We start from the raw sequence: 12,197 nt of genomic DNA, 5'->3' as shown, positions 1-12,197 counted from the left end.
TCAATACATTCACAGAAATGTCACAAGCCTGTTTAGTCTTTGCTAACAGTCTGACATTTGCCATTCCTCAGATATTTTCTCACAGATCTCAGACTCAAGTGGAGTCATGATGTTTGCAAAGTTTGATCAGTTTCTTCGGGAGGTGCTCAAACTCCCCACGGCCGTGTTCGAGGGCCCTTCTTTTGGCTACACAGAGCATTCGGTGCGGACGTGCTTCCCTCAACAGGTACGAGGAGGACATCTGACCACTACATCCTGTCTCTCTTCTTATTCTCTTGTTTTGAGTCTCTAATAATTTAATGTCTTGTTTCATTCATGTTTGTGTGTGCTTGTATCCAGAAGAAGATTATGCTGAACACGTTTTTGGATGTGTTGATGGCAGACCCTCCCCCACAATGCCTCGTATGGCTGCCGCTCATGCACCGGCTTGCTAATGTTGAAAATGGTGAGATTTGGACTGTTTATATTCACACTGTGCAACTACATCTGAATTTCGACATTTGAACACAAAGGTTCCTCATTGAACTGATCTAAATTTGAAAGTGACATTGTCAGAGAAACATTTTTCTGTGAAATAATGATTCTTCAAATGAAAGAAGTTTAAAGAGGAAATATCCAGCTCATAAACTCATCTCAGACGTCTCAATGAGCCTGAAGTGTTTTTAGTGGTGAAAAAAACATTTACTGTACTGTATATGAGTACAGTTTTGAGGTACTTGAGTATTTAAATTGTGTGCTACCTTGTACTTCCACTCCTCTACATTTGAGAAGGAAATCTTGTACTTTTTGTACTTTGCTACGTTTATCTGACAACTGGAATTACTAGTTTCACAAACATTTGATCGGTTTATTAAATATGACACTGCTATCGATTAGCCATTAACAGCAATACAATGTGATCAGTCTCCACCAGCTGTAACTTAAAAATGCTGCTTATGTGTTAAAGCATCACAGATACTTTAACCTTAATGCTTTAAGTAAATTTTGCTGTTAATAGCCTACTTTTGTACTTTTTTTCTCCCCACGCTGGCAGTGAAAGTAATTAAACAAACACTGCCAACACATTTTTTTTGTTTTTTTTTTACTTCAACCCTTTATCTGAATGGCAAGTTTTTTTTTTATCCACAGCATCCATCCTAGAAACGTTTCTTGGATGCTTCTTAGGATTTTCCACTACGTATACTCCTAGCTGTTTCCCCATTGCTATGGTCCCGCCTCCCTGTCTGCCCCCTTTGGCTCTGGCTGGTTTAAAATGCATCATCAGACACCCAAAATCTGGTAAACTGTGAAATTCAAAGAGCTTTCCCTGGTGGCGATGGGCTTACTACGAATTGTGTGAACTCATTTGGCAAGGGCTTAATGTAATGTTTATTTATATGGAAAAGTCGCACAGCTTTAAGTGAAAGATATGAATACTTCTTCCACCACTGCTGTTTTTAAGAGTTCAAAAGCTGCTTTAAGCTTCTATTTTTTAATGTAAAATCTTAATCTGTTTAGTCACTATTTTTGGTAATAAATGTACGAAGCAAAAAGCACAACATTTCCCTCTGAAATGTAGTGGAGTAGAAGTACAAAGTAAAAATAGACATATTCAAGTAAAGAACAAGTAGCCTAAAGTTTTACTCAAGTACACACCTTGGGTAAATGTACTTTCCACCACTGGCTACAGGTGTATATCAGACAAAAAAGGTTGGGTGCCACTGCCTTCAGACTAGTTAAGAAGTTTAGATAAGATAAGATAAGATAAGATAAGATAAGATAAGATAAGATAAGATAAGATAAGAAATCCAAGTACAAGGGACATAAGTACAAGTTTACATAAAGGTAAAAATAAATAAAGAAAACAATGAATAATCAGAATCACTTTTTAAAAAATAAAGAATAAACTATAAGAGAGCAGCTCTGTAAAGACGTCTTTGTCTCGTCTTTGTTTTTTACCGCTCAGTCTTCCATCCGGTGGAATGTTCATATTGCCGGAGCGAGAGCATGATGGGTTTCCGGTATCGGTGCCAACAGTGCCATGGCTACCAGCTCTGCCAGAGCTGCTTCTGGCGTGGTCATGCCAATGGTCCCCATAGCAACCAGCACCAGATGAAGGAGCACTCATCCTGGGTAAGGCAAAGCCCTGATCGCTCTCAATTTTACACCACGTTGGTCCCCTTTCAAAACAATCCCAAAGTCAATATCTCTTTGAGAGTGTGCAACGATTTTACAACATGGCAGACTATTCAGCCGTCTCCTTACATTTCCTGTCCTCTCAAAGCAATCACAGCAGGATTTTATGGGGTTTTACTCATTTTGGCAAATGAAATTGTATTGATTGACTTTGCCGTGTTGCCACATTCCCCCAAAGCTCAATCATAATGTCATAAATCGAAACAAGGGAAGACATAGGCGCTGGATCCCAAATCCAATTCCCATCCCACAGAGGAGAACGACTGTTCATGAAGCCTCGGGACTCGAATGACACGCCTGAGCGCCGCAACACAAAACACTGTCTGTAATATTTTGGAAAAATCACGAAGGTGAGATAGCTGAATCTGTTCTGGATGTTTTCCTACCTTATTTATAAATTGGTATAAATTATGTGTCTATGAAACACGTCTGGGACATTGATCGGCACATTTTATTTGGGTTTGGCATTTGGCAGCATCCACCACTATTCTGATTAGCTGGCAGTGTTACTGGCCATTTCGCTTTTTTGTGACAAAAACAATGGCTTTTCATAAAAGAACAAGACCACTGCTGTGTCTGTGAGTGCACTAAACGTACTCTCAACCTGTTTTTCACGTCCATGTTACCAGGGTAAGTTGCACTATATAAAAGCAAAGCAATTCTGTTTCCTATAAAGCTTTTAATTACAACTAAGCTCATTTGATTCACATAAAAGGGACAATTCACCCCAAAATCAAAAATACATAATTGCCCGTTAACCTGTAGTACCGTTTATCAGTCTAGATTGTTTTGGTATGAGTTGCAGAGTGTTGGAGATACTTTGCTTGTGGTGCTCAAAGCGCCAAAAAAAAAAAGAAAAACTCAACAGCAACATGTCTTTCCAGAAATCATGACCAAGTAACTCAGTGTGAGCAGTTTCATGCAGGAACTATGTTCTTTGTACCAAACTACACCAGCCTACTGTATCACTCCACAGAAGGAAGCGTGTATCTACGTTACAGCTCAGCCGAGGGGAACGCCATTAACGTTTACATCTCACGCTGTCATGAGCACGAGCCTCCGTGTATGAGAAGATGCATGTTTCTTTCTATGCAGTTATACAGTTGGTACAACAGTGACACAACTGTTGTAGTTTGGTAGAAAGAAAATAGTTCCTACAAAACTGCAAAGAACAAGGTCTGTAGGTTATCTTGAGTGACCAGGTCATAATTTATTTATTTATTTTTTTGCACTTTGAGCACCACAAGCTGAGTGCCATCTAATTGGAAAAAAGGCAGACATCTTTACAGCTGATATCTCCAACACCTGACAACTTACACCAAAACAATCTAGACTGATAAATAGCACTATAGATAAGAAAAATGATATGTATTTTTTTCATTTTTATTTTTGAATGAACAGTCCTTTAAACAATTTTTTCTAATTTTTCTATTTTTTCTATTTTTTTCTAATGGTGCATGCTACATTGATCATCCTCCCTTACTGGTATCCCATTTTACCTTAAATTAATGAATTAGTTTGTGTTTCACTGGAGTGTTAAATAACAAAACTTTTCAGAGACTTTTCCAGCCTACCAACAACCTAATTCTGGAGAGTTTGGTCCTTTTTTGGTATGAAAACTGTTGATCTGAAAAAAACTGAAATTGGTAATCATATACCATCATATATAGGCTATTAAAAAAAGTTCAGTTACAGAATCAATCAAAAACTATTTTTTCCTTAATGCTTTGTTATGGTGCTGCATTTATGTCCCATCAGAGCCACTGTAATTAACAGTTTCCAACTTGTAAATAGCGTACATGTCATTATCAAAGTTGAGGTGAATAAAAATGAAGTTCCTGAAATGGTTAAACCCAAAGTTAAAGGGCAGATCCATTTATTTACCCCAAGTCCTTCTAAAACAGTTTTCCCATGTGACCTGACATAGGTTTTCACTGAAGCTAAGAAATGTGCTGCTGTGGACGGCAGGTTAGTTCGGATCCAAAATCCAACAATAACACAAACAGACTAACTAATCGAGGCAGCAGGGGACCATCAACTCCTGTGTTCTGGAGTCTGGTGGCTTTTAACCCTTTGAAACCAGGATGGACATCAGTTTTTCTTGTGCTGCCTTCAGATGCCTTTCAAAAGTATTAAAACTTTGATACCTCAGCAAAAAGGCTTCATTCTCTTCAAAAACATGGGAAAAGGCAATGAGCAAGTTGCAAGAAACTGTTACAAAGTGACAAGAAAACAAGCAAAAAAATTAATGTTAAAAGAAGGAGAGAGAGAAAGGGGGAAAAAAGTGCCCAGAAACTATTTTCATGATAATTAGAATTATATATTCAACATAAGTTACAGAATATATTTTTTCAAGTCCTTTCATTGTTTGTTTTTGTTTTTTAGGTTTCTTTTTTTGCAACTTTTAACTAATTTGTTGCCATTTTTTGGGTTATTTCTTGTGAAGTTGCTCATTTCCTGACCCCCATGTTTTGGAAAAAAATAAGGCTGATTTGTCCAGGTTTCGAAGGGTTAAGAGAGCTATGTAACTGCTTCAGTTCCCCGTTGAAGGGGCTGCCTGTCAGCAAGGTAGAGAAGTGAAAATATTCTAAATATAGCATACATTTAAAGTTATATTGATTTTTTTTAGGTGTCTCAAGTGCATCTTGCTGCTTTCCCAGTCCACAGCAGTGCAGTGGCAGCACTCCTGTATCCTACTCCATACTGGGGGCCTACTGAATCGGAACTAAACTTATTATTATTATTATTATTATTATTATTATTATTATTATTATTATTATTATTACTGTTATTATAAGCACTCAAACCTTTGTCACTGCCGGAAAAGAATGCAGATGGAGTCGACCTTTACTGCACACGATGTCTTCGCACTGTATTTGTAACCCTTACACAACTGCAATCACACAACGGTCTTCAGCCCATGTGACATGGACACAGAAGAACAAACTCATTGTGTTGTAGTTTTGGGACCGCAGGGCAGCCACCCAAACTGCGTGTGTAGTCGCAGATACAAGCACTGACTGAATGTGCACAAACTACTGCTGATCCACACTTTTGGCACAGTAAACACACTGTTGACCTAGTTATGTAAATTACTCCCGAAGCAGCTTAAAACTGTTTCTACTTTTCCAACGCGATGATACAACACACGAGGTGACAGATACTTTGTTTGTCCCGTCCTCCTCACAGAAGTCTCCGGCCAAAAAGCTGAGCCACGCAATCAGTAAATCTCTAGGCTGCGTCCCCATCGGAGAGCCGCCGCATCCTGTGTTCCCCGAGCAGGCGGAGCGACCGCAGGAACTCACCCACACTGTGTAAGTGCCACTCCCAAAGCATTTGTTACCACGAGTTGTGTCATTGATGAGGGAAACCCAGCTGATTTGTTGATTAACAGCACAGCGAGGCTCAATGTGCCCATGATGAATAGTCTGTTCTTGTCATGTAACTGCCTCCATCTTTCCATTTCGCCGTCACTACATGAGTGATAGAGTCCCATCTCGCCAAGATGTCAAGCCCATGATTATTTGCTAACGTGGAAATGGTGATATACTACGCAGGTTCAGCCGTTAACAGCACAGTCGTCCTCATCAGTCTGTTGGCAATGAAACAGGGACGACGGTATAAATCTCACACTCCAGGCTTTGAGGCTCCTGGAAGTCATTATAGGAAATGCATTATATTCTGCCGCTGTCTTAAACCCTGCACACTCATTTACATTTCAGTTGAAAAATTGTACGATTTCCATAATCAATTCCACCACTGAGATACATCCGCACGAGTCCACATCGCTAAGGTCACTTCATATTTTTCTCATCATCCAAACGCAGAAAAAACTCTGACGCCTATGGCCTCCACCAAGACAAAATCTAATAATGATTTAAAAAGTGATTTATGATTTTTGCTTGTTCATGGCATTAACAGGATCACGGGAAATCTCTCAACTTACTTTCAACATTTCTCATGGCACATTTCATAACAAAATCCTGCTTCATATTCCAGGCACGGCCATAAATCTAAGCTGTCTGTATATGGGTTTTGCTTCTGGCAAGTGTCAGTGAGTAATTGATAGTGAGCTACATCATGGGGGAGAAAACCAGCTCAGTGAGCGCCAAGAAAAATAGACACAACATAAATACATCAACATGATTTCCTGTTTTATGGCGTGATAGATACCATCATCTCCGAATCACTTCTCGCATCCAGCGTCTGCCCACTGGCGGGAGGATTTTTCTGCATTGTGCCCAAACTTATGCATTTAAGATGAAGTTTATATTTGCATAAATTTACAATTCGTCACAATGTGGAGAATCAACTGTCGACCCGAATGTTTCCCTCCAACTGAGAGATGAGGCGATTGGATTAGCCCTCGTATAGGCTGTGTAGCATGAAATTACATCACACGAGTAGATTAATATTGATTAAAATAAAATTTGTGGCTAAAACTAGTTTGGCCTCTCCACTGCCCTCAGCAAGCAGTAATCCGTGTCGTTTTTTTGTGTGTTTTTTTACGATGTTGATTATTTCAGATGATGGAGGCACTGAGAATATTGAGTTCTGCTCAGTTGGATCTCTTGGTCATTTTGGGTTTTTATAGCACAAAGGCCTTTTATTGGTATTGTTTTACTCAGAATTATTTTTCCACAAACTGAACGATGCTGTTTGAGTGCTTTTACTCCAAAATAATATATATCAGTTAATTGGATGCAGTGAGAAGTGACAAAGTACATCTGCTCAAATATTGTTCATGAGTGCAATTTTTATTTCTTTTTCTAATTTTTTCTATTTTATTGCACATTTTATACTATCCTCTACATTTCAGAGAGAAATATAGATTTTTTTTTTACTTCACTACATTCATATATAGTAACTGGGCCATTTTTAAGGTACAGGGTAGATTTAAGAAATTAAAATTTGCTCTGCTACATCTTTTGGATATGAAGGAGGAGTTAGGGAGTAAGAAATATTTTACATAAAACATATATTACTATTATTATATATTTAGATTTACCAGATGTTCTCAACCTTTTTGTCTTGCATTTTCTTACTAGAAAATAGCAGTGTGGTTCAGTTTCCTTGTCACATTTCAGATGTATGTATATGAGTTGTTAGCAGCTTCACCAAAGAAACATTTATCTCTTAAACTTCTCAGATGGTTTAATTTAAACAGCTCTTGGAGGTCCAGCTAAATCAAATAATCAAATATTTCACTAAAGAAAAAGTCCAAAGAATGTCTACAGATTTGTGTCACAGAATTGTGTTTTTCTTCTTTCCTTTCCCATTAATAATCTCCTCAGATTTATCTTGTGTCATATTATGTTTGTGAACCACAGGACTAAATTTCATACAGAGTTTCCCAGCTTATTATAAAGTTAAAAACTCTAGCTCCCCCTCAACATGCAACAACTGTACATTGCTGCGTACACACTGATGCATCAATATTGAGAGTCTAATAATGACATACAGTAAGGTTTTAGGTGAAAAAAAACAGTGGGGCAACAACCACTTTGCACAGATGCAAAACCAGAAAATGACACAATTTTACATAATGTACTTATTCAAATTTCCCACACAGTGCTCAATCCCCCGTCAGTGCGCTGTCAGTTTGGGTATCTATGTTTGCCCAAATTTACAGCGTACTTGTGCTACTTTCAAGTTTGGTAATCCTCTCAGAAACATTCTTGATCAGGTATGCATGTGGAAAATAGATTTACTAATTTTAACCAAAACCATAATTTTTGCAAACATAAACAATAAATCCCTTTTTGGGCAGAAAGTCCTCCAGCTAAACTTTTCCCTACAGCATCAGGGCGCCGTCCCCTCAGAACAAGGGGAGCAAAAACAAACAAACAATCTTCTCTGACAAGCTAGCGGTTACCCATTTCTTCCTGAAGAACCTCTCCGTGATAAATCATATAATTTTTACAAACAGTTTGATTTATAACAACATCCTGCGGCTGCTTAGCACCAGAGTGTTTACTCTCAAATGTTTTCTTCAAAGGGCAGACATTCACATTTGTGTTATGGAAGATATTCCACATTGTTCATGGTGACTGCAGTTAGTGACCCTCTTTATAAAAAATACTAACGTCTGCCAACTACGAGCAAATGACGACAACAGTACATGGCAAACAGCCAATCAGATCGTACCAGGGCAACAGCTGGCATCACGCTTTCATTGCCCACAGCTTTGGGCATTTGCTTTCCTTCCCTTTGGGCACTTGACATTGTGAGCACTTATAGCTCAGTTAACACACCGTTTTAAAACTATTTTATCACCCACTGACCTTAAACAGTATAATAATGAGGAAAAAACATCATCAACTATAATTTTCCGTTAAAGCCACACCGTACCACTCACAGGTGCCATTTTTCTTCACTTGCTGATAATATTTCTACAATTTTGTAGAATTTTCAACAGACATTTTACTTCTTTAAGATTGTTGCAATGGTACTTTTATTTGAATGAAAGGTCCAAACACCATTGGTTATTTAACACCAATGCCAAAATGGAAGTTTTTGGGTAGAAATTCCAGGAACTTCATGCTGTTATTCTCTCCTTTTAAACTGTAATGGACAAAGTGCATTCTCATGCTCTGCAGATGGCATTTCAAGGTTGGTGGCACTGTGTAGACTGTGTGTGTGTGTGTGTGTTCACTGACTTTTAGGATAATGGAAGTGACTGTTGACCCCTGAGACGTGTTTGTATGTCTCTCAGTCTCTATTGTGTTGTCTGACTCAGAGAAGGTATTAAGCATAAGTCTTAATGACAGGAAAAAGTCTATTTTTGGTTGCAGAAGCGTTTGTTTTTATTAATGTGTGGTAGCTCCGCTCATCAACTGTGCCATGAAAAGATGTCTTTTGAACCTGACAACCATTCAAATTATGTATTCATCGGTGACTGCCATTCTCAATTTTGGTTCAGATTTGACGCCTCCATATTTAACTGAGCATGTCTTCGAACTGCAGAACAGATTTAATTGTAAAATTATATTCAAACAAAATGCAATGAGTGTATTTCGTACACGCATAAGTGAAAATATCCAGACTGAATTCTTGCTATGACGCATAATTTGAGGTTTAACATTTAAAGGATGAGAAAATTGATTCCATTCTGTTAAAAAAAGCCGCAATCCAACCAAACACTTTAGATATAGTACCCTTAAAACCGAACAAAATCCTGTATGGACACACCTGAAACTGTTAAATCTGTTTTGTGCTTCCACAGCAGTACAGTAACAGTACTCTTAAATTCAGGAGGGGTTTCTGGTAATAGCCTCATCACTGCTCCATCCAGCTCTCGCTGTGTTTCACTGAACGGGTTGCACAACTTTTCAGAGCAAAAAAGAGCAGGCTGGAGTCTCTGATGCAAATGATAGGACATGTCAAAGGTTTGTGTACTGAGCCCTTTTCAAGAAAGAGTGACATTTCCCTCTTGACTAATCAATGCACTGCAGTGTTTCTAGCTCTGCCTTTTAGTATCAGATCACTTTGCTTGGCACCTCCAAAGAGGTGTGACCAAAAAACATTATGCAATGGGAAGGTTCAATTAGTTCATTCCATAACTGAAACTTCAACGTGTGTGTATATCCTGTCTGGTGGATTTCGTTGCTAACAAACAGAGCCAGACTAACTGTTTCTCCGTGTCCACTCTTCATCCTAAGCTAAGCTACCTGGCTGCTTGCTGTAGCTTCAGATCTACCTGAAACATCAACCTAACTGCCAGAAAAAATGTTGGTACGTTGCTGCAAACCACAGATATGTTAGGTTTGTACATTATGTAGCAGATATGTTAAAATGTTTCAACAACGCTGTGGTTAACATGTAACATGTTTTAGGATCAAAAAACACTTAGTTATGAATTATAATACCCAGTTTTGGGGGCACGATCTCAGCAGGAAAAGCAGCAATGTCTTCGAAAAAAAACAAAATGCTTTTTGTGCCACTCATCCTGCTGCAAAAACAGCGACAGGTCCCTACAAAACACCCACATTTACAGCCCAAAACCAGCTGGAAAACCCAGATGGGTTGCTACAAAACTCCATTTAGAGCCTAAAAAAGCTGCTGGAAAAACACAGACAGGTTGCTGAAAAAAACACTCACTTTTGGAGTAAAAGCATTTATCTGGCAATAATATTACATTAATGCATAGTGTATTAATTATGTTTTGCAGCTTTTACATGAGGCATAGCGCCTTTACTTTTAAACAATATTTGATTGTACATTTGCACAAGGCATAGTGCACCTTACTTTTAAACTCAGGTTTTTAACATATTTCATTTTTTATGATCTCTTAAGTTTTTTTTCAAACTTTATTAATGTTATGCATAAAGGGAGACTGGAAATTAAGAATTTCATGGTATAGTGTAAACCACTGTGTTTGTTTTACTGTGAATATGACAAACTTCTTAAATCTTGAATCTAAAAAGCCACTTAAAAAAAACAGACAGGTTGTTACAAAACACTGACGTTTGGAGCCTAAAAAGATGGAAACACAGAAATGACTTGCTAAAACCCAACCAGTGTTGTTTGTTGATCTTGAAAAGAGCCACCTCGCCTCTGTGACACGCCACAATCCACAATCCTCTTCACCTCCTGATGACTAAGTCCGCTAATATACTACATCACTTTAGAAACGTTTATCTGATACAAAAAAAATGTGCAAATGTAACGTATTATACCACGTAAACATATAATGCCAACATTTTCTTCTGCCAGCTGGACTGTATAGTCATGAGAGTGGTATTGATCATCTATTGCCAAGACATGAAATGTGCATAATGCACAAGAGTTGAACTATTCCTTTAAATCCAACATAGCAGTTGTAAATCTTTTTTCAGCGCTCTCTGTAGCCATGAGCCATGAGGAAGAGCTGGCACTAATGGAATAATTCTCACTTGTTAACGGTCAATTTCAGAGAAATTATGGATGAATACAGTAATTGTCCGCCTACTATTCCCATGATGATTCCCCTGCTGGCTACAGAAATCTTCACTCAAACTGGATCCCTCAGATAATTAGTCACAGGAAAACTGCCAAGCCTCCAATTTTATTCTGAATTGACTTATTTTATTGATGATCCATAACAGAGAGAGAAATGTGCTGTTGGTATTATAAAACTAGTGCAGTAGTTGCCAATTCTGATGAATGTTGTCCGTGAAGAGGTGTATTTTCATTTCATCCATCAGCGCAGTCTCTCAGGTGTGTGTGTCTGTGTGTGTGAGTCTGAAGAAGCGGCTGTGAGTGAGTAATAATGGCAGAATCAGGGTAGAGCGTCAGGCTTGATAGAAACTCCCAAACTGAACGGACACGAGTCTCCCAGTTGTCCAACCCTTCGCATCCCCTCCAGACAAAGTGTTTCTATTCTGATGCTGTTTTTGAAATATTTACTGGCATCTGAAAGCAAAAGAATAACAGCGAGCTGAGCTGTGAGTTTTTCCCTCCACTCAAACTGTCAGCGAGATTCTTGCGGATTTGTGTTTTGGAGAGGAGTTATAGGTTTGAGATGTACCGTCTGTCTCGGGAACTTTAAATCTATGATACGGCTTCTTACCTTCAGACTTAGCGTCGCTTCTGCCAAAACACTTTAAGCACCAAAATAGTCTAAGAGTCGAAAATAGGCATCTTGGGGTACTTTGCATTAATGCGGAACACACACTATAGTGTCAAATCCTCTGTGCCATGTTTAATATTTTGCAATTTTCCACTCTCTATATAATCCCCAGAAATCCCTTTACATTTTTAAAATGCCTTCCACTGTTTTAAATTTGTTTTTTAATTCTCTGGGTCAATGCAAATTCCAACAATCTCATTAAAATGGAGAGAACAGGCGTGTAATTCATTTTGTGTGAGTGTGATCCTTTTGGTTTTTATGGCCAAGGCTCCAAAGAGGAGCACGTTTGCAAGCAAGAGAGGATGCTTCATGTTTGGGTTTTAATTTTGAGGGTCGTTTGAAAGCAGCCACACATCCGTCATTTGTCAGAAATAAGGTGAATGTGTGTATGAAGCGCCACCAGACTTAATTT

The 12,197-nt window shown here is 38.5% G+C and overlaps 1 protein-coding gene across 6 annotated transcripts in view; it reads left to right on the top strand.

The window, feature by feature from the left end:
* dtnbb (dystrobrevin, beta b) overlaps positions 1 to 12,197 on the top strand; it is a 41,108-nt gene that overhangs the window by 9,677 nt on the left and 19,234 nt on the right. For 5 of the 6 annotated variants that reach the window (XM_042500980.1, XM_042500975.1, XM_042500979.1 and 2 more), the window contains 4 exons: positions 72 to 226; positions 340 to 445; positions 1,946 to 2,112; positions 5,365 to 5,489. In XM_042500980.1, coding sequence (XP_042356914.1) covers positions 72 to 226; positions 340 to 445; positions 1,946 to 2,112; positions 5,365 to 5,489 — 553 coding nt within the window. The remainder of the gene's footprint in view (positions 1 to 71; positions 227 to 339; positions 446 to 1,945; positions 2,113 to 5,364; positions 5,490 to 12,197) is intronic. The other variant, XM_042500978.1, reaches the window with a different exon arrangement.

The sequence above is a fragment of the Plectropomus leopardus genome, chromosome 14, assembly GCF_008729295.1.
Source record: "Plectropomus leopardus isolate mb chromosome 14, YSFRI_Pleo_2.0, whole genome shotgun sequence".
NCBI classification, from domain to species: Eukaryota; Metazoa; Chordata; class Actinopteri; order Perciformes; family Serranidae; genus Plectropomus; species Plectropomus leopardus.
The sequence above is the reverse complement of the archived record's forward strand: the minus strand, read 5'-3'. Positions and strand labels throughout refer to the sequence as shown.